The 19746-nt window shown below is 38.8% G+C and overlaps 3 protein-coding genes across 3 annotated transcripts; 1 reads left to right on the top strand and 2 right to left on the bottom strand.

Annotated features, from left to right (window-relative positions):
- Window positions 1–7367: 7367 nt before the first annotated feature.
- On the top strand, window positions 7368–9252 carry LOC9307242 (N-(5'-phosphoribosyl)anthranilate isomerase 1, chloroplastic). Its single transcript, XM_021020358.1, has 5 exons — window positions 7368–7616; window positions 7883–7945; window positions 8075–8439; window positions 8529–8692; window positions 8854–9252. The coding sequence occupies exons 1-5, from the start codon at window positions 7607–7609 to the stop codon at window positions 9077–9079; spliced, it is 828 nt and encodes a 275-aa protein (XP_020876017.1). The 5' UTR covers window positions 7368–7606; the 3' UTR covers window positions 9080–9252.
- LOC9307241 (temperature-sensitive sn-2 acyl-lipid omega-3 desaturase (ferredoxin), chloroplastic) lies at window positions 9206–11682 on the bottom strand. The gene is made up of 8 exons (XM_021020329.1): window positions 10943–11682; window positions 10759–10848; window positions 10583–10649; window positions 10393–10485; window positions 10111–10296; window positions 9921–10001; window positions 9686–9823; window positions 9206–9569 (listed from the first exon to the last, which is right to left on the bottom strand). Exons 1-8 carry the CDS (start codon window positions 11413–11415, stop codon window positions 9390–9392), a joined length of 1308 nt encoding a protein of 435 aa, XP_020875988.1. The 5' UTR covers window positions 11416–11682; the 3' UTR covers window positions 9206–9389.
- A 125-nt stretch (window positions 11683–11807) lies between these two features.
- Window positions 11808–19291, bottom strand: LOC9307240. Its single transcript, XM_021020253.1, has 24 exons — window positions 18946–19291; window positions 18302–18417; window positions 18102–18186; window positions 17674–17727; window positions 17424–17515; window positions 17227–17330; window positions 16888–16963; window positions 15974–16403; window positions 15416–15748; window positions 15142–15342; window positions 14931–15029; window positions 14768–14840; window positions 14565–14692; window positions 14190–14475; window positions 13881–14113; window positions 13670–13794; window positions 13410–13527; window positions 13209–13264; window positions 12986–13079; window positions 12734–12908; window positions 12596–12664; window positions 12419–12522; window positions 12276–12338; window positions 11808–12162 (listed from the first exon to the last, which is right to left on the bottom strand). The coding sequence occupies exons 1-24, from the start codon at window positions 19003–19005 to the stop codon at window positions 12055–12057; spliced, it is 3282 nt and encodes a 1093-aa protein (XP_020875912.1). The 5' UTR covers window positions 19006–19291; the 3' UTR covers window positions 11808–12054.
- Window positions 19292–19746: the final 455 nt, after the last annotated feature.

Below are 19746 nucleotides of genomic sequence, written 5' to 3'. Positions count from 1 at the left end.
TTTAATTGCAAAATATTAGATAAGAAATCCTCATTAGAGATGGTTCTAGGCTATGCATGCTTGTAATTTTATTTTATTTTTAATTTTCCTCACAAATTTAGTCAACGCCTTGGATAAATGAATTGAGACGCAAATAAAAGAAAACAAATTTTTTGTTTTGCTACAATTATATAAGGTTATATATCGGTACCACGTGGGATAATAATCAAGACATATAGGATGACGTCGTTAATGGCGTAAAGCTTTAAAAAGAGAAAACGTTGAATGCAAGAATACTTTACTCAAATACAGATTTCGGAGATCTTTATATATAATCGATAATACTAATACTAACATTTTACGTAGGTCAAATGTTATCTGTCAATAATACATTGAATGATACAATAGGATCTAAAAGCCAATGTGATAATGTTTAATTTCTTGTCTTTTTGGAAATATTCTTTTCCAAGTTGTTTTTCTTTTTAATATAAGTCTTTCCGAACATGCTTTTTTAATCGATTGTCTTGTGTTTCTGACTTTCTGGAACTTAGAACAAATAATTCTGAAAAAAAAAAAAAAAAATTATTCTGATGAGTACACCACATCTCTCTGCACTCTACTGTAATTCCAATATAACACAAATTAACAGTCTAGCCGCCTCGCTCGCAAGCCTCCACATCATGCGGGCCTTACTTTTTAAGAGACACAACTAATCAACTAGCTAGCTAGTTCCAAAAAGATTCTATATATTATTTATGGAGTTTTCGTTTTTTTTTTCCTACTGATTTGTATGTATACTAAATCGCTTCTATATATGTAGTTAAGTTTCCTCATGAGAACTCTGGAATATACCTTATCTACTTTCATTGACAAAGTTAATCAAATCCGATTAGTTTCAAACTTGCTCCGCATACATCATCTAAATGTTACAACTATGCAATTGAGCCAGTTTTGTTTATGAATTAATTATGTCTGGCAAGCGGCAGTGTTTGTTGACAATCATGATTATCGGCTAGAATGATCTTAATATTCTCTAAAAGATATTGTTTGAGTAAGTCTTATTTTAGATATTAAAATGAAGTTGAGTACTACACTTTGGTGCGACCGAATGTTCCAATTGCATCGACGTTTTTTAAATGGTGAAAATAGTTGAAGCGCATTACGGCGGCTTCCATTAAGTTATCATGAAAGTAGAATTGAGCCTCTCCATGTTTAGCAAAGTGATTACTTTAGGAGTGTGAATTTAAATGTGTTTACATTTATGTAATCCGTACACTTTGCACACATATAGGTCACATCGAACAAGTTTTTCAATAGTACATTAGAGAATTTTTCATTTTTTTTGGTAAAGTAGTAAAGTACGTAATTAACAAGAAAATTCTCTAGAAATGCTAGTCTAGCTCTCATCCCAAATCCCAACAAAGAAACTACTTAAAAAAATAATTATCATATTCTACATAATTTATATAATATATCTATATATAGTTAAATGTTGATTGATTACCATACATGGTAGTGTTATCCAATTGTGTAAATAAGGACGAAACCGGCCGTATAAGTATAAATAAACTATGGAGCATTAGTTTTAAAAAATGGACGAAGGAGAAGACAGAAAGCGTTGTCTTTTTTTGTGTGTCAAAAATATGAATTTTCGCGTAAAGAGAGAAGAGTTTGATTGAGCCTAAAAGGATAGTTAGAGAGATTTTTTCAAAAAAAAAAAAAAGGATAGTTAGAGAGATTAGTTTGCGCCTAACAAGGACGAAACGAATGAAAATTAAGTTTGTTTTCTAATATTAAAATAAACATTTGGAAATTTGTTCTGTATTTTAGCTGTTCGAATAAATCCGCTAAATTTGCATTTAAAAAGTTTTTAAAGAAAAATGAATAGTTTGGTAAGTTATATACATAAAATCACATTTAGCACGTGTTTTAAACAGAGGGAGACAATTATGTAAGGTTGGGGGCTCACTTTGATGGAGGAACTGCCGTGTAACTAGAGATGTCGGCAAATGTTGTCTTTGCATGTCTCATCATGTGCCTTGGAATAACATTGCGTATTTGCGTTCACACTTTGGTATTTAAAAAGAAATTTTTTTGTTCTATTTTGTTTTTTCAACTTGCGATTCGTTAGTTAAATAAAACAGTAGTTAGTAGAGCGACAATCTTCACATAACTTAAACCCATATTTATTTCGTCCAGAAATCTATTATTAGGTGATCATTTCTTGGCACTCATTGAATCTTATTCAAGTAGATATTGACAAATGACATGTTGTTGTAGAAATTCCTTACCCACAATTTCTGAGATAACATTATTGAAATTTATCAATTAGCTTCGAAATTTTACGGATTTTTTGTTTGTTGTTAACGGAAATTTACAAAACTTTGGATTTTCCGAAATATATATATATATATTGTCGTTGTTAGAAAATTTTGAGATTCGGATTATCAAACACCAAAATATAATATTTCTAACCAACTGTCTGTTGAGTCAGTATTTGTTATTTGAATAATGATCTTAGATCGATTCTTTAGGTCTGAAGGAGTCAAGTTCTGTTTCCTATTTTGTAGCTATTGGTAGAACTAGTTGAACTAGTTGAGTCGTGTGTCCGTTATTTTCGTTTGTTGTTGATCATGTATTTCCCTATAAAAGCATTGGAACCTATGAATAAAGATAGATCATTCCGTGCATTTGTTTTGTGTTTTCTGATTCTGCAATTACATTTGGTATCAGAGCAAAACACAATCTTAGAGTGATCAAAGTAAGAAGAGAGAGAACGGTGAAAGAGAGATGAGTGAAGATAAGACGATTACGATTCCCCGGTTCGATGGTCACTACGATCATTGGAGCGAGCTGATGGAGAACCTCTTGCGAGCAAAGGGGTTGTGGAGTCTCGTAGAAGAAGGCATACCTGAGACAGCAGCAGGACTCGAGACAACTGCAGCGCAGCAGAAGAGTCTTGAGGATCTGAAGAAGAAGGATCATCAAGTCAAGTACTACCTGTTTCAAGCCATTGAGCGGGAGGTGTTTGAGCAGATCTTAGACCGGAAAACTTCTAAGATCATTTGGGAGTCCATGAAGAGAAAGTTTGGAGGGAATGAACGGGTCAAGAGATCGCTTCTCCAAACCTTGAGGAGAGACTTTGAAGTTCTTGTCATGAAAGGCGATGAAAGCATTGACAATTATTTCAAGAGAGTGATGATGGTAGCAAACAAGATGAGGAGTAATGGCGAGAGTATGCCAGATTCAAAGATTGTGGAGAAGATTCTTCGCACCCTGACCGATAAATTCACATACGTAGTGGTATCGATCGAAGAGTCCAAAGATACGAGCAGCATGACCGTCGATGAGTTGCAGAGCTCACTGTCCGTGCACGAGAAGAAATTCAGAAAATCGAGCCATGAAGAGGAAGATCAGGCACTCACTGTTAGAGGGAGGGGCAGAGGCTTCTACAGAGGACGAGGAAGAGGCAGAGGAGGCCGCTCCTTCAACAAGGCCACTATTGAGTGCTACAATTACCACAAATTGGGACATTTTGCGTATGAATGTCCAGATGGATCCAATGGAGCAAACTATGCAGAATTGGAGGAGAAAGAGGAAGTTCTATTGATGGCATACATAGAGTTCTGCGGAACAAAGAGGAGCGACGCCTGGTTTGTGGATTCTGGCTGTTCAAACCACATGTGTGGGGAGAGCAACATGTTTTCGAGCCTGGATACGACTTTCACACACAATGTGAAACTCGGGAACAACCATAAGCTGACGGTTGGTGGCAAAGGGGTGGTGAAGATCACTCTTAATGGGGTAAGTTATGTGATCAATGATGTCTATTATGTACCGGAACTGAAGAACAACTTGCTAAGTGTTGGACAACTCCAAGAATGAGGCCTGGATGTACTGTTCAAAGGGGGAGGAGATCGGAAAACCTGCTGTATTTTCCATCCCACAAGAGGAAAAATTGCAGAATCTGTGATGAGCTCAAACCGAATGTTCATTCTCTTGGGGGAACCGAATGAAAAGACCAAAGAAGAAAGATGCTTGCAGATCAATGTCTCAGACAAGGCAGAGCTGTGGCATCATCGATATGGACATCTCAGCTACAAAGGACTTCACACGCTATGCAGTAAAGAGATGGTCGTGGGTCTACCTGATATTGGTGATGTGAAAGTCACGTGTGAGGCATGCGTCAAAGGAAAACATCACCGGGTTCCTTTTCCGAAACAGAGCAAGTGGAGAGCTACCAAGAAACTGGAGCTCATTCATTCTGATCTATGCGGTCCGATCAGTCCACCATCGAACAGTAACATAAGGTACCTGATAAGCTTTATTGATGATTTTTCAAGGAAGACTTGGATTTACTTTGTTTTGGAAAAGTCAGAGGCATTTCATTGCTTCAAAACCTTCAAAGCGTTTGTAGAGAAATAAACTGGTCTGGTCATCAAATGTTTGAGAACAGATAGAGGTGGAGAATACAACTCAAATGAGTTCAAGGAGTTCTGTAGAGAGCATGGAATCAAAAGGCAGTTGACTACGGCTTTCACGCCTCAGCAAAATGGCGTTGCTGAACGCAAAAATCGCACAATCATGAATATGGTGAGAGCAGCGTTACTGGAGAAAGAAGTGCCAAAAGCGTTTTGGCCTGATGCTGTGCAGTGGGTAAATCACGTTCTCAACCGTTCTCCTACAGTCATTGTAAGAGATATGACACCTGAAGAGGCGTGGAGTGGAAGAAAGCCATCAGTGGAGCATTTCAGAGTGTTTGGATGCATCGGGTATGTTCACATCCCTGATGTTAAGAGAAGCAAACTTGACGACAAAAGCATCAAGTGCGTCCTGTTGGGCTTCAGTAGTGAATCCAAAGCCTTTAAGATGTTCGATCCGGTGCTAAAGAAGGTTCACATCAGCAGAGATGTAATATTCGAGGAAGATAAGAAGTGGAATTGGGAAGATTCTGGTTACGTTAATGAAGCAGATGCAGAACTTGAATGGGAAGATGATTATGAAGTTACAGAGGTTGCAGATGAGATCGTTGCAGAAACTGGGATGGAGGGAAGAGAAGAAGAAAACGTTGATGTTCCCTCCCAGATTGCACCGATAGCGACAACAAGCAGAATTGCACCGATAGCGACAACAAGCAGAATTAGAAAAGCTCCAATTTGGTCTGCAGATTATGTCACAGGAGAGGAGATTTCTGACACTAAGGAAGAAGACACTGAGGAAGAAGCAACATGGCCAGAGTCGACATTGAGAATCTTGCCTTTATGATTATAGCAGATCCAACCAGTTTTGCAGAAGCAGCAAGACATTCTCACTGGAAACAAGCGATGGATGCAGAGATACTCTCCATTGAAAGAAACCATACCTGGACGCTCACTACACTTCCGGCAGGTGTAAAAGCAATTGGGGTCAAGTGGATTTACAAAACTAAGTTGAATGAGAAAGGAGAAGTGGACAAGTTCAAGGCTCGTTTGGTGGTTAAGAGATATGCGCAAAAATACGGAGTTGATTACACCGAAGTGTTTGCACCCGTAGCCAGGATGGATACAGTGAGATTGATCATCGCAGTTGCAGCACAAAAGGGATGGGGGATCTATCAACTCGATGTCAAGTCTGCGTTCTTACATGGAGAATTACGAGAGGAGGTGTTTGTGGAGCAGCCACAGGGATATGAGGTAGCAGGAAAGATGGAAATGGTTTACAAGCTTCACAAGGCTTTATACGGATTAAAACAGGCACCCAGAGCCTGGTTTAGTCGTATTGAGTCTTACTTCATCAAAGAAGGCTTTGAGAACAGTTCTAGTGAACAAACTTTGTTCATCAAACGGAAGGGAGGTAAAGTTCTAATCGTAAGCATTTACGTTGATGATCTGTTGTTCACTAGTGATGATGAAGAAATGTTGAGTGAGTTCAAGAAGTCCATGAAAGATGAGTTCGACATGACAGATTTGGGAATGATGAGGTACTTTCTTGGCATTGAAGTGATTCAAAAACCTGATGGGATCTTCATATGCCAGAGGAAGTATGCCGCAGAGCTGATTGAGAGATTCGAGATGCAGAACTACAACTCTGTTTCCAATCCGATTGTTCCTGGACACAAAGTTGGGCGAGATGAGGCTGGAGCAAAGGTGGACTCAACTTTTTACAAGCAAATGGTGGGGAGCTTGATGTATCTCACAGCCACAAGACCAGATCTCATGTTTGTGGTATGTCTCATTTCTCGTTTTATGGCAAATCCAACTGAGTTACATCTAGCTACAGCAAAAAGAATCATGAGGTACTTAAAAGGAACATTGGAGTTTGGGATATGGTATGGAAGAAGAGGAAATGGGGATCTCTTGGGTTACACCGACAGTGACTATGCGGGGGACATAGACGACTGCAAGAGCACCTCCGGTTACGTTTTTCTGCTGAGTGGAGGGGCTGTAGCTTGGTCATCCAGGAAGCAACCGATCGTGACATTATCATCAACCGAGGCAGAGTATGTAGCAGCAGCCACCTGTGCGTGTCAGGCTATCTGGATGAAGAGAATATTGAAAGAAATTGGTTATGCACAAGAGGAGAGGATGACTTTGTTTTGTGACAACACCTCCACTATCAAGTTGTCAAGAAATGCAGTCATGCACGGGAAGTCAAAACATATCAGAGTTCGTTATCACTTTCTCAGAGAACTAACTAAGGAAGGAGTTGTGGAGTTGGTTCATTGCAGCACAGAGGAGCAGTTGGCCGATATCATGACTAAGCCGTTGAAGATGGCATCATTCCAACGGATCAGGGAAGCGTTCGGGTTGAGCATTGTGAACTGTGACTCTTAATCGAGTTCAGTTCAAGGGAGGGATTGTTGAGTCAGCATTTGTTATTTGAATAATGATCTTAGACCGATTCTTTAGGTCTGAAGGAGTCAAGTTCTGTTTCCTATTTTGTAGCTATTGGTGGAACTAGTTGAACTAGTTGAGTTGTGTGTCCGTTATTTTCGTTTGTTGTTGATCATGTATTTCCCTATAAAAGCATTGGAACCTATGAATAAAGATAGATCATTCCGTGCATTTGTTTTGTGTTTTCTGATTTTGCAATTACACTGTCAATTAATATGTAGATGATTATTGAATTTGAATATGATAAAACCATATACATTTTCTTCAAAAAAAAAAAAGATAAAACCATATACATCATATTTTTTTTCTAACCAACTTGTCAATTAATGCATAGAAGATTATTGAGCTCGAATACGATAAGAACAAACATCATGAATTTTCAACGTATGATAAAAAAATCTAAGACTTTAAAAATGAAAATTTATTGGAATATATATTCATGAATTATTTATTGAAATAATATTTTTCTGGAAATTATGTATCTGTGGTACGATTGGTTCGACCGATAATTAAGTAAACCGAGCCCGTTTCCAATTCGACATCTAAACCGAAAGCAAATTGTTGCTTCGGTTTTCCAAAAACCAAACAGAAATTCGATTATTCGGTTTAAGTACACCTAACAAAAAGTTGGTAGATTCGTTTTTTGTTTTTCCGCCATTCTTGTCGATCTTCTTCAGCCGTACAACCGCCGTCTCTGCTGATCCTCCTCTGGGAGAAAATTCGATATCATCTGCGATTCCGGCAGTGGAATTAAGATGCCTACAGGTATTCTTCTCCTGGTGATGAGCTCGTTGGGAGAAATGCAGATAACTTGTTCGATGTTTTTACTCAAAGAGCTTATCAACTAGTGTTTAGCTGCTATCAATCTGCTTTAGTGATGATCCATCTTCTATTAAATTTTTTTGCTTGTCATCTTCATTTACTAAGAGGAATCTCGATCGTCTTGTAAATTCAGAGCTTGTGTTGTTTTGTTAATAGTAAACTTTATTCTAAGATCAGTTGATGAAGCAGAGCTTTCTTCTTTTCCTCAGGAATATCCACAGATCTCCTCGCTCATTCTAGAGCTTTGAATTTCTCCAGAACCTACAAATCTGGTAACTTTTCTTGACTTTTAGTTTTTTTTTCTCGAGATTTCACTAGACCTTGTGTGTGTGATTCTCTTTGTTTCCGGTAAATTACTGAAGCTTGCCACTGATCTCTTGTTTCCTACTGGATTTTCTCAGGTTTAAGCTATCGAAAGGTGTCTGTCTCGAGAGTCGGGTATGCTCACAACAGGAAATTGACCTGCAGTGTTTCCAGCACAGAGAATGTAGCTCCTAAGGATGATGAAAGAGGAAAGGATAGACCTTTGGTTAAGATGTGTGGCATCACATCAGCCAGAGATGCTGCTATGGCAGTTGAGGCTGGTGCTGATTTCATCGGGATGATTATTTGGCCGAATTCAAAACGATCCATTTCTCTTTCTGTTGCAAAGGATATCTCCAAAGTGGCGAGGGATGGTGGGGCCAAATCTGTTGGTGTTTTTGTTGATGATGATGAGAACACGATATTGCGAGCAGCTGATGCCTCAGACCTTGAGCTTGTGCAGGTTGTCTACATTCTTATCGATTTTGATTTTGGTCTCACCAAGGTGATTTTCTCACTTTCTAAACGGTTGATAGTTATATTTTCTTACAGCTTCATGGTAATGGTTCGCGTGCTGCTTTCTCGAGGTTAGTACGCGAAAGGAGAGTCATATATGTCCTTAATGCAAATGAGGATGGAAAGCTCCTGACTGAAGTTCCTGAAGAGGATTGTCATCTCGCTGATTGGATTCTTGTGGATAGTGCAACGGGTGGGAGGTACCTTGACCAACTTTTTTCAAATTCTTCGCGTTTGTCTCGTTGTAATGTACTCCTTAAGAGGAACAAGTTAAATAATCGCTCTTGTACATGAAACCGTTTGTCGTTCACAAGTGATTGAAATATCAAGAGTGTGATAGAATCATAACAATTTACTGCAGTGGAGAAGGATTTAACTGGGCTCAATTCAAGTTACCTTCTATCAGAAGCAGAAATGGGTGGCTCTTAGCTGGCGGAATCAATCCGACAAACGTGTCAGAAGCTCTTTCTATCCTTCAACCTGATGGAATTGATGTTAGCAGCGGTATCTGCGGTACAGACGGCATCCAGAAGGATAAGGCTAAGATAAGTTCCTTCATAACTGCAGTTCACTCTGTACACTACTAATGGCTAGCAATATAAGCCAAGGTAATTTTTCTTGTAACTATAGTTTCGAGCATCAACCTGTTGTGTCCATGTCATCAGTAATAGATTTAAATTTAAAGTGTTGGTAGGCTCTCAAGAACAAGATCCTTGTATGAAAAATATCCTTCTGAGTTCTGATCATATATTATTCATTAGATCGAGAGTTTTACCACGTGTTTCTACAAATGAATGCTTTTCAATCTCGCAAAGGCTTTACACCAAAACAAAAAGAACATAATGAATGGGTCAAGATGAATTTATAACTTGTCTCCTGGTTCATTGCAGTCTGTCGTCATGTTCTTTGTCCATTGAGTTTTTGATCTGCCTCATAGTACACGACATCTCCTGTATTGCTTATGAAATGGTCTTGTTTCATACTTTTTATAAGGCTTCCCAGTAAGTGAAGTGGCAGAGGTCCAGAGTTTTTCGGTTCTCTGTAGTACTTTCCTATTACTGGTTTAGCTGCTTCTGTCTAGAAAAAGAGGAAAGGGAAAGAATAGATATGGAAAGTTAAGCACTGTTAACACCATATTGAAGCAAGTCCACACCAGAATAGTCTTTAATTAACATCAACAAGAAAACTCTTACTGCTTCTACTAGATGATAATGTGGGATCTGCGGGAAAAGATGATGTATCACATGAGTTCCAATATCGTGGTGGATGTTATTGATCCATCCGTAATCACGATCCAATGTTGTGAGCCCTCCTCTCAGGTAACTCCATTCCTGTGTTTGGGGAAAGTACATGAAGCGTTTGAGATTCTCACAACAACAGTGGCTCTCAGGTAACTCTATTACAAATGGTGAAGTAGATTTTGGATACCTTTCCACGGTACCAAGGAAGCTTGTCTTCATGTCCATGGTGATGCAAGTAAGTGACGAAGTCCAACCACATTACAAATATCTGCATTAATTGTGTGTTGAAATGCCAATAAATATCTTCACATCTGAGACAACAAAGGAATACAAAAACCGGTTTATCTGAAATGGAGAGGTACAGAAGTAGAGGATACCCAGTAAGGGATGCCATATAGTTTGAGCATTTGGATTGGACCGATGACAAAGTTGAGACAAACAAGCAAAGCAGCCATTGCAGTCCAACAGGCAGTTGATGTCACAACATCTTTCTTCTCTTTTGGAAGAAACAAGTCACTGTCCGGATGATAATGAGAACCTTGTTTCCCTGGACTTCTGTTCCACTGCATCAAGAACACAGTGAATCAGATGTGAAACATGAGCTTCTTTCACTTGACATAAACAGGTGGAGAGATTATAGTAAGATGCAGAAGGATTACCAAATAGAAAGGATATGCGAGCATTGGAAAAGGCAGTGTAAACCTAAACATTTGAGTCGTTTTTTCCAAATTCTTGTAGATGCTTTCAGGCAACTGCAGTCACAAAAAGATAAGCTCTATCTTAGGTATATTAATAACAAATGAAACCAGGATTCGACATCTGTGTTTGGTTATGGATAGTGCAACTTACAGGATGCCATGATTCGTCATTCTCGACATGCCCATGGTTCTGGTGGTGAGTTCTGTGGCTAATTCTCCTACAAGGAAAATTCAAATATTTTCATGAAGAATGTGAGTTCTTCAAGGGATTCATTACCAAGAGAGAAAGGTTTGCTTTATATTGAAGGCATTGAAAGCAAAACTCACCAGCCATGGTAAGGGACCAGAATTGAGGAATGAAGAAGATGACCAGCCACACTGTTTAGCCTCGGATCATTCGAGAAGCTACCGTGTCCGCTACAAGGTAAACAACATGAATACTTGGTTAACAATATAGAGAGAGACCAAAACACTTGAAGTAAGCAGATGAAACATGGGGATTAGTTGATACCAGTCATGGCCAAGGACAAAGAGAGCCCAGAACATGGTTCCTTGAGCGAACCAGTAGAGAGGCCAGAGAAGCCAATTGTTGAAGTAAGCAGCTAAAGCAGCCAATCCAAAGACGACAGCAACATCTCTGACAACATAACTCATTGACATCCATGGATTCTTAATCCAACAATGCTTAGGTATGGCTGCTCTTATATCTGCCAAATTGAAGGGAGGAGGTGCACCTGGGTCGAATCTGTCAGTGTCTTCCTCGGATGGAGACTGAAGAGTTGTTAAAGGCGTTGCCACATTCAATGCCCAGTGCATGGTTTTAGAGTAGAACCCATCTCGGGAATTGAGAGAAGAAGAAGCAGGTTTGACGGGTGGATTGAATTTGAAAGTGGGTTTAGGGTTAGAGGCAAAAGAGGTTGTGGGTTTAGGGTAGAATCTGGGGAGAGGTCTAATACCACATTCTGATAAAATCGAGCTCGCCATTGTAGCTCTACCCAAGAAGAGAAGAGGAAAAAAGTCTCTCTCTTTATTTGCACTCTCTGAGTGAAGAGATAATGTGGAGAGAGAAAGAGAGATGGATTCTGTGTTGGTCGATCCTTGTCGTCGTGTATCTCTCTTAATCAGTCTTCTCTGTGATTTTCTAGCTCGAAGGCTATTTCTTTATGAGGTCGTCTTTCAATTAGCAGTAGTAGATATGTAAGTACGAATGTGTGGTGTTCTGTTCTGTGTTGTTGTGTAACTAGAAAGAAAAGGAGAAGGAATAAAGCGGGATTTAGGGTTTTAAGCATTAGTCAAATGTGACATAACTCATAACAAACAAAGTGTGTCCTTCGTGGTCAAGTAAAGCTGTGGGATCAAGTAAAGGACAAAACAAATTGAGGTTCCAATCTCATAAAGCAATGAAACAAAGTTTTTTTTTAAAAAAATTTAAAATTCTGATAGACAGTCATAGCAGCCTCAAATCAGCTCACAAGCAACTTCTCAAGTTAGAAGGGTTGCTCCCTTTGATCAATCTATTTTACAGATTTGATTGATAAATAAACATGAAAGAGAGTTTTTCACCTGTGGAAACCCAAGATAATTAGTTTATATACCGAAGAACCCACAATGACTGCAACTCCCTCATATGTTCCACCATTTTCGCTTCTCCATTTGCTTAGCAAGTTCATGTGCCATGGATGCAAAGTTCTCAGCATTGTCTTGAAGCTCAGCTGTGCGTTGGCTGATTCTCTGGCAGACCAAACAAAGAAAATAGATGTTTTGTAGTTAGGATCAGTAAGTTACATAGATTGGAAACATGCCAGTGTAAAAGAAGGTGAAATCTCTGCGGGGTAAAATATGACCTCGAGTTTTTCTCCTCGCTCAAGAAGTTTGTCCTTCGCTTGTGAAGCTATTGCTGAGGTTTCCTGGAAAATTACCCAACCATGTTAGAGATGGAAGCAAAAAAAAGAAGCTCTTTGGGTATATCAAATTGGTTTTGACTCACCCCTGCTTTTCTGTATTTGGACTTAATTTCTTCCACTGTTCTCGTTTTGGGTTGTGCATCGCTGGATACACCGTCAAACAGCTTTTCCTTATCCGTTCTCTTATCTGCAAAGAAACCTTATGATTCGTCTGATGCATTCACAATGATACTAGAACTTGAGGCGAACAGATCTTTTACCTTTCTTTTCTTTTTTGTCTTTCTCTGTCAAAGGCAAGATGATCACAGGTTCATCTATCTCGATGTCATCTACAGAAAACCATTTTTAGTCAGAGGCAGGAACCCGGGGAGGAGTAACTTAGTGTAGATATTGCAAACCTATGTTTAGCTCGACAATCTTTTCGTCATCGCCACCGGTATCAAAAGGTTTTAAGTATGGTGGATTAGAAAAGATGTTCCCCAGGTGGGAGAAATCTTGTACTTGGTCCATTTTCTGTTCAGTGCTTGATCTGAAGCCTTTGATAATGTTACTTAAGAATTTGGGAGCGCCATCCTGTGGTCACAGACATTTTTTATAGCAAAACAATGGAGCTTACGAAAAAAGGGTTCACATGTGAAAACAGAACATACATGATTTTTCTTATGAGCAGAGATATGGCTAAAGGTAGCGTCAGCAGCTGCTGCAAGGACTTTGTCATGAAGCAAAGGTAAAGACTCTGGGAGCCTGAGATGAATGCAGAGTTGGTATTAGTAACTTAACTGCTACTTTGCTAGCTATGCATGCAAAAGTTCTAGTTGTAGTCACTGACTCACTGAGAAACAAAGTATGGAACAGCAAACAGTAAGCCAGTACCTGAAGCCGTTTGCGTGGGCCAAAAACGAAAGGATGGCAACTTCACAACCATTTACCTGTATATTTAGTTTTATTAGTCCTTAACATCTGAGATAACAAAATATTCTCTTATGATGTTATACATGCCAACTCATAAACCAAGATCTAACTTGGCATACTTTATACATCACATGTTGAAAGCTATCTTTTAAGAAATCTCACCAGGACGACATGACCTAAATCATCCGAACACACTGTCTTCTCCATGTTAGGCTTGAAGTTCCACCTAAGAAGTGAAAGCAAAGAGCTCTCTCCCACAGCTTCAAGATTCGGAAAAGATCTGTTCAATTAAGAAACCATTCTTTTAGAGCTGATTTCTGAGCAATCAATGGCTGCAGACTAGATAGTTACAAGATTGTATTTGGTAACTAACTTTTATCTGGCATATATATGATACTTGTGGTAGCCAATTAGAAATTCACCTTATTTCAATATGCCCTGTTCGGTAAAGCAGGAGTACTGCACATTCCCTTCCATTTTTTTTTAGGATTCCCATCCAGCAACACGGCCTTGGAAGATTTACCTCCATAATGCACTCAAGACTTCCCTAGGTATTGATAGCAAGTCCTTGATATCAGAAAAAGCCAGAAAGATACTTTAGGTTTCATAAATAAAGGTAGATCCTGTATTTACCTGAGATAAAGACTTTAAAGAATACAAGCGCAGTGCATCCTCCGAACACATGAGAAATACTGAGTTCGCAAACATCTGATCAGCAAGTTTTGTTTCTGTGACAGCATTCTGTTCAGATGGTGAATGACTCTCACTAGCGTTGATTATATGAGATTTGTTCTCATGTTTCTCCTTCCCAGATGGATTTCCAGCTGGTTTTCCATTGGGCGTTTCAGAGTTTTCATAGCAGTTCTCTGCAAAATAGAGTTATTTTTATGAATACTAGATGCATAAGAAAACACACTTTTATGTTAGTATCAGATAAACTACCTATAATGTGCATACAAATCGCAGTTGGATTCTTTACAGGTCTCAAGCATGAGGCGAGTATTTTCCCAGTATTGCCATCCAAAAGAATGGTTTGTCCATCTTTGGTCATTGCACACAAGATTAAAATATCTTCAGAATTTATGGAGTTGTGATCAGTTGGATCACTTTTTGAGCCTGTTGGAGCTGAAGAGGATTGCACATAGAGTGACTTGATCGGAGAACCGGAGTCAGATAAGCTATCTGTAACGAATAATACTGACGGCACACCAATGTCAAGCATTGCAACCTGAAATTTGAAATGAAAATTTAATTTGTTTACTTTCAACTAGAGAAAGCAGCTGTATGCCGACACTTAAACATATGTTAATTCCCTACCTTGCCACATTTAAATCCCACGGCAAGCCTTCTTGTAGACTGTACAAATTGCAGGGTGCATACTGGGGAACTCAGGAATGAAAACGCAGCCAACCATTGAGGACCATCTTCTTGATACAAATGGTGAGCTACAAGTAATGAACCTACAGCATGAGATAAAGCATAACAAATCTATAGTGTCAACGTTGTAACAATTGCCAAACCTTTCTTCTCAGTGTTGGTAACAACTTCCAAGGTTCCTCCACTTGTATGGCCGACCAGCTTGAATAGGCGAACCTACAGATTCAGAAAAGCGAGAAATAATCAGATGCACATTAAAATCTAAGCTGAAATCAAGAAGGTATCAACAGAAACAGGTCTTCTTACCATACCACATTCGTTACCAACAGCCAAACAAGAAGTCTTAGAGCAGAAGCAAAATGCCGTTACTGATGCATCTACTCCAGTTATGTCAATAACACTTGCCTGATCATTGGTGAAGGATGAAATTATTTATTGCAGGCAATCCTTCTCATCAAAATATTTAAACGAGTTTTTAAGATGAAGCTCAAAAGAAGAAAAGCTATAACATTAACACCTTGGGCTCCAAAATATAAATAAGAGACAGACATGGATAGGTTGCATCCCATATTCGCATAGACCCGTCTTGATATCCTGCCATGTAAAGTCTTTCAAGCTTGTAGTCATCAAGGTGGCTTGGAACACCACCTGTCAGAGGCCATTGTGCACTTTCTACGGATGGAGTACGTGGGGTTCGAGCTTTTGCAGCTAAGACTATCTATCAGGAATAAGATATAAATTAATTGCCTCACAATGGGAAGCACAACTAGGGAAATTTGTAGAGGGACTACCTCAGAAAGAGCTAATGACGTTTTATCATTCACATTTAATGCAGCAAACGTTGCTACTGTCATATGTGGATCCATCGTTGGTACAACCATTGGATATGGCAGTGGAGAAACAGAAATCTTATTCTCTTTCTGAGACATCAGTGAAGCCAGAGAGGCATCGTCATATGCTTGCAGTTGTCCTGGATTTGTCAACAGAAATAAAAACATCCCACTTTGCCTTGAACTGGCAATTGGAGACAAGACCATATCAGCAAATGAACCGCTAAGGGTCAGGTCAGCACGGCCAACACATTTCAGACCTCCCATACCAGAAGACCAATCAAGACCTAACATCTGCACATGGTGATCAGCAAAAGGACATCATATTAGGCTATTCATTTTCATCTACAAGGTAAGATTCATGTTTGGGTTTCCCTTGTACCATGAAAATGCAACATGTTTAGAAGAAAAGTTGCGACTCTTTTTCGTATGTTTATTTTTGGAAAGAAACTCGGTTTATAATTGGCCCAAGATCACCAATCTGTGCTATGAACGTTTTGATTTGAGCTGAGTTCTTACCGTAAGTACTTCGTCAGATCCAATGATATCACCACCATAGATGAAGAGTTTTCCACCACTACTCTTGCGAGATACATCCAAACACCAATGCATAACAATGACAGGAAGTCTTTTCTCAGCCGAAGACAACTGTAACTTAACAACGTGATTGGATGGCTTCCCCTTTTGCCCATCAGAAAAGTCCCAAAATAATATATCCCCATCCACATAGCCAGCAGCAAGAACTGAACCATCAGTTGATGCCCAACACAAAGAACTTATCTCTTTTCCATCGAGTTCAAGATCAGAAAGCTCATCATGTGAGGCTTCCAGAGTATCAGCAACTGTGCTACCCTCCACAGGTAGATCTTTGTTCCCCCGAACTAAAACGACATGATCTTCCAATGCATCCCAAAGAAAAAGTAATCCATTTGAAAATGCAATCAACAATCTGCAGGATAATTCCTTCAAAATCGTTACGAAAATTAATCATAAGAAAGATCTTATTCTTACTTATAGTACAGTGTAATAGCATAGCAAAATGAAGATTTGAACTCTTTTGACGGGACTAGAATCACAGTCCAAAAAAGAAAAAATGATACAATGTCTCTCAAGTTAGACATGAAGATAAGTAAATGCTTTCACTATTTCCAGCTATGATGTCTTCAGATGGTGTTCTAATTTTAAACTCACCAGTAGGGGACATTGGAGCATAAAACTAAATAATTAATAGACGCAGAGGGAAAAGTAAAAAAGGAAAAGACTAGTTTCAAATGCTATGACAAGCACATATGGTCAGTTTTAGAGACACAACTCCTTATATAGCACTTAAGTTCAATGAGAAGATAAAATTTGAAGTAATGAACTTATCAAGCAATGCTTTCCATCTATAGGTTAAAAAAACAAGCATAATATCAGAATAAATCTTGTCTCACCTAGTTCCCTTTGAACAAGGCTGAGAAAGAAGTCCAACAACCGGATAATCAATAGGAGATGAAAGCCCTGCTGCTTCTGCAGAAAGAGGGAAATGGGAGAAAATAAGTTTTAAAAGAATAACTTAAATGCAACGCTGAAGGTCTTCATGTTTGCATTTAATCTGAACTATGAAGTGGATATGGTTCCCTGCCAAGAATTACTTTGCAAATTTTTTGGTGAAGGTAGATAGACCACTAAGAAATAAAATAATGCCTAAGCGCTGAAAACTAAAACTTTCTAAACTCAGTAGTGCTTCTAAACACATTTGATTATCACATTGAAAGAAGGACCCCGCATACCAGCTAAAGCATCAGTTGGAACATAATAAGGAAGCTGCAGTAATTTCCCTTCATCAGCACTGTAGTTTATAACAGACACCATACCGTACTCATCACCAACATACCTGTGAACGAGATAAGAAACACAGTTAATTACGCCATTGTAACTGTCAATGGAAAAATAGTGCTCCAAATTGTAATCCTAATAAGCTCAATACATGTAACCAGTGCCATGAAGGATTGCAAAAGCAGTAATGTTTGACTCCCATTTTAAGCTTGATGCTGGTTGCCTAAGATCCAAGTCCCAAACCTAATAAATAGGGAAACTTTGTTGATGAAACCGACCCAATAGGTTGTTGAGAAAAATGAAGGAGTGGATGATTATAAGATGAGAGTCAAGAAAGTCAAACAGAAGTGAAGACATCAGCTGATAATATAGAAGTTTCAAACGTCACACTGAACTGTTACCTGAATCTCGTTTTCATTTGAGATGCTAACCAGAAAGCCTTGGTTCTGCATGAACTGTAAAAATTACAGATAAAATGTCAAGTGGAGTTACAGATAACTGGGATCACAAAGCAGTTGGACTGTAATATATATGTCCCACATTCACAACGTAAGTTGATCTATCCAGAAAGGAATAGACTAGAGAAAAACCATTTCTGCCCACTACAGCACTCAAATAAGATCGACTCAAAGGATATTTGAACATGAAAGTTAGTATATGTGATCGAACTTCTTGTAAACCATTATAAGAAGAAAGAGATTTAAACTAGCAAGAACGTCAGGAAATAAAAAAGGAACTACACAGAAGCTATAATCAGACACCAATATTTTGAAACTGAACGTGACTGTAGCCTCTCAAAATATCAAGAGGTGAACAGAATACCACAAACCTCTAAGTTTTTGAAAGGTAACTGCTTAGGAGATGCAAGAATCGCCTCGATGTTATCGCCACCAATCACTTTTATCCTTCCATCTCTGCAAAGGGTTAGCAAAAAGAACATTACTTTTAAAAGTTAAAATGAAATAGAAACAAGGGAGATAGTTGTTTCTCTCATCATAGATATTATGGTTTTCTTAGACAAGAACTTACAGAGTTCCTACAGCCAAGAGGCATTGAATAGGGTCAAAGGCAAGAAGAGATGCCGTCGAAGGTATCCCACAGTGGGTGACTAAATGGGGATCCAAGTCTTCTGCTATCAAACATCCCTGCAAAGATTCATACTACATGTGAACGTCTAAAGCAAAATAGCATTCCTGGAATAGAGAACGGTTTGGAGCTGTCTTAAGTGAAACATGGAATTTAAAGACTTAATGTGAACCAATGTATTTGTGATGCATGATAAGGTAAGTAGCATGCGTTCAATCCTAAACGAGACATCTCTCTCTGTGAAGCCATCTCAATCTAAGTTTTGTAAAGTACATTTCTTTTTCTGAAGTTCTCGTCTCCAACATATTCCCAATCCTAGATTCGTAGCCATATATGAGTGACATCGACTACATTTAAAATAGAAGAAACTATTCATTGCAGAGAAAATATTTGCAAATTTCAAAACTTGGGGACATTATAGGCATCAATCAAATTCCACAGAAAAATACAGCTGAGCCCAGAAGGTAAAAATCCTAAGCTAGTGTACCCGAGAGTGAAACTCCAAGCGGGAGAATAATGTAGAAGCATCAAAATGGAACTTATATTCCTCAAGGATAGTAGAATTAAAAGAGATGAGGATGGAATACCCGAGGAGGAGGAGGATTCTGACCGCCGGAGGATTTCTGCAGAAATTTTCTGGCGAACATCGAGCTAGATCAAGACAGATGAGAGCCGATTGCTCACTCCTCCGGTGGAACAACTTGTCTTTTAAACGAGGATAGAATTATCAATCGAGACGATGCATCGGACGGAGAAATCGGTGGAAGCAAGAGAATTTTGTTCGTCGGAATCTGATCGTAGAATAAGAAGAAAACTTGAGATTCGATTTGAGAGAGTCAGAGAGGATGACCGATGATTTGAATTTTCTTCACTGAAGCCGTCCGAGTTTTGTGTTTTCTTAAACCGGAAACCGGTTTAAAAATAATATTCGGTTCGGTCCAATTTTATGTAAATTGGGACCGGTTCACAACAGTGTGTCTAGTGGACTACATGGTTTTAGGTTGTTTATCATTTTGTGAATGTTTGTTTTGTCAGGTTACAATGTTGTAATCTTTTACTCACATTGCTTTTTCTCTTTTGCTTTGTGGTGAAATCATTATTTTCTCTCAATGGATTGATTTGTGGTGGCTTCTATGGGATTGTTACGAGGAAAAAGTGGGAATGTGAAACAATTGTGCGATGCAGTGGTTCTTAATGAATGTTGAACCACTCTTCTGGCCGGGATTAGTGTTGATGTGAACCAATGTTTTCGTGATGCATATTGGTAAAGTAATCCTAAATGAGACTTCTTTCTCTTTCTCTTCAGCGAGCAATTCACATAGCTTTGTCAGTGATGCTAAAGAAGATCGATTGTACAAAGCCACCCGAAGATGCCAATCATCCACTTG

Source organism: Arabidopsis lyrata (genome assembly GCF_000004255.2).
Source record: "Arabidopsis lyrata subsp. lyrata unplaced genomic scaffold ARALYscaffold_6, whole genome shotgun sequence".
Taxonomy (NCBI): Eukaryota; Viridiplantae; Streptophyta; class Magnoliopsida; order Brassicales; family Brassicaceae; genus Arabidopsis; species Arabidopsis lyrata.
Note: the sequence above shows the minus strand (reverse complement) of the source record. Positions and strands in the feature narration are given on the sequence as shown.

What these genes read in the sequence shown, in the direction of transcription:
- LOC9307242 (XM_021020358.1), top strand. An exon ending in CAGACCTTGAGCTTGTGCAG is followed by an intron (nt 8,440 to 8,528) that starts GTTGTCTACATT and finishes ATTTTCTTACAG; the next exon opens with CTTCATGGTAATGGTTCGCG. An exon ending in GATAGTGCAACGGGTGGGAG is followed by an intron (nt 8,693 to 8,853) that starts GTACCTTGACCA and finishes AATTTACTGCAG; the next exon opens with TGGAGAAGGATTTAACTGGG.
- LOC9307241 (XM_021020329.1), bottom strand. Translation starts at nt 11,415, where the DNA reads ATGGCGAGCTCGATTTTATCAGAATGTGGTATTAGACCTCTCCCCAGA. An exon ending in TTTGTCCTTGGCCATGACTG is followed by an intron (nt 10,849 to 10,942) that starts GTATCAACTAAT and finishes TTTACCTTGTAG; the next exon opens with CGGACACGGTAGCTTCTCGA. An exon ending in TTCCTTGGTACCGTGGAAAG is followed by an intron (nt 9,824 to 9,920) that starts GTATCCAAAATC and finishes CCCCAAACACAG; the next exon opens with GAATGGAGTTACCTGAGAGG.
- LOC9307240 (XM_021020253.1), bottom strand. Translation starts at nt 19,005, where the DNA reads ATGTTCGCCAGAAAATTTCTGCAGAAATCCTCCGGCGGTCAGAATCCT. An exon ending in TCCAACTGATGCTTTAGCTG is followed by an intron (nt 16,964 to 17,226) that starts GTATGCGGGGTC and finishes CTCTTTCTGCAG; the next exon opens with AAGCAGCAGGGCTTTCATCT. An exon ending in TGGGATTTAAATGTGGCAAG is followed by an intron (nt 14,476 to 14,564) that starts GTAGGGAATTAA and finishes TTCAAATTTCAG; the next exon opens with GTTGCAATGCTTGACATTGG.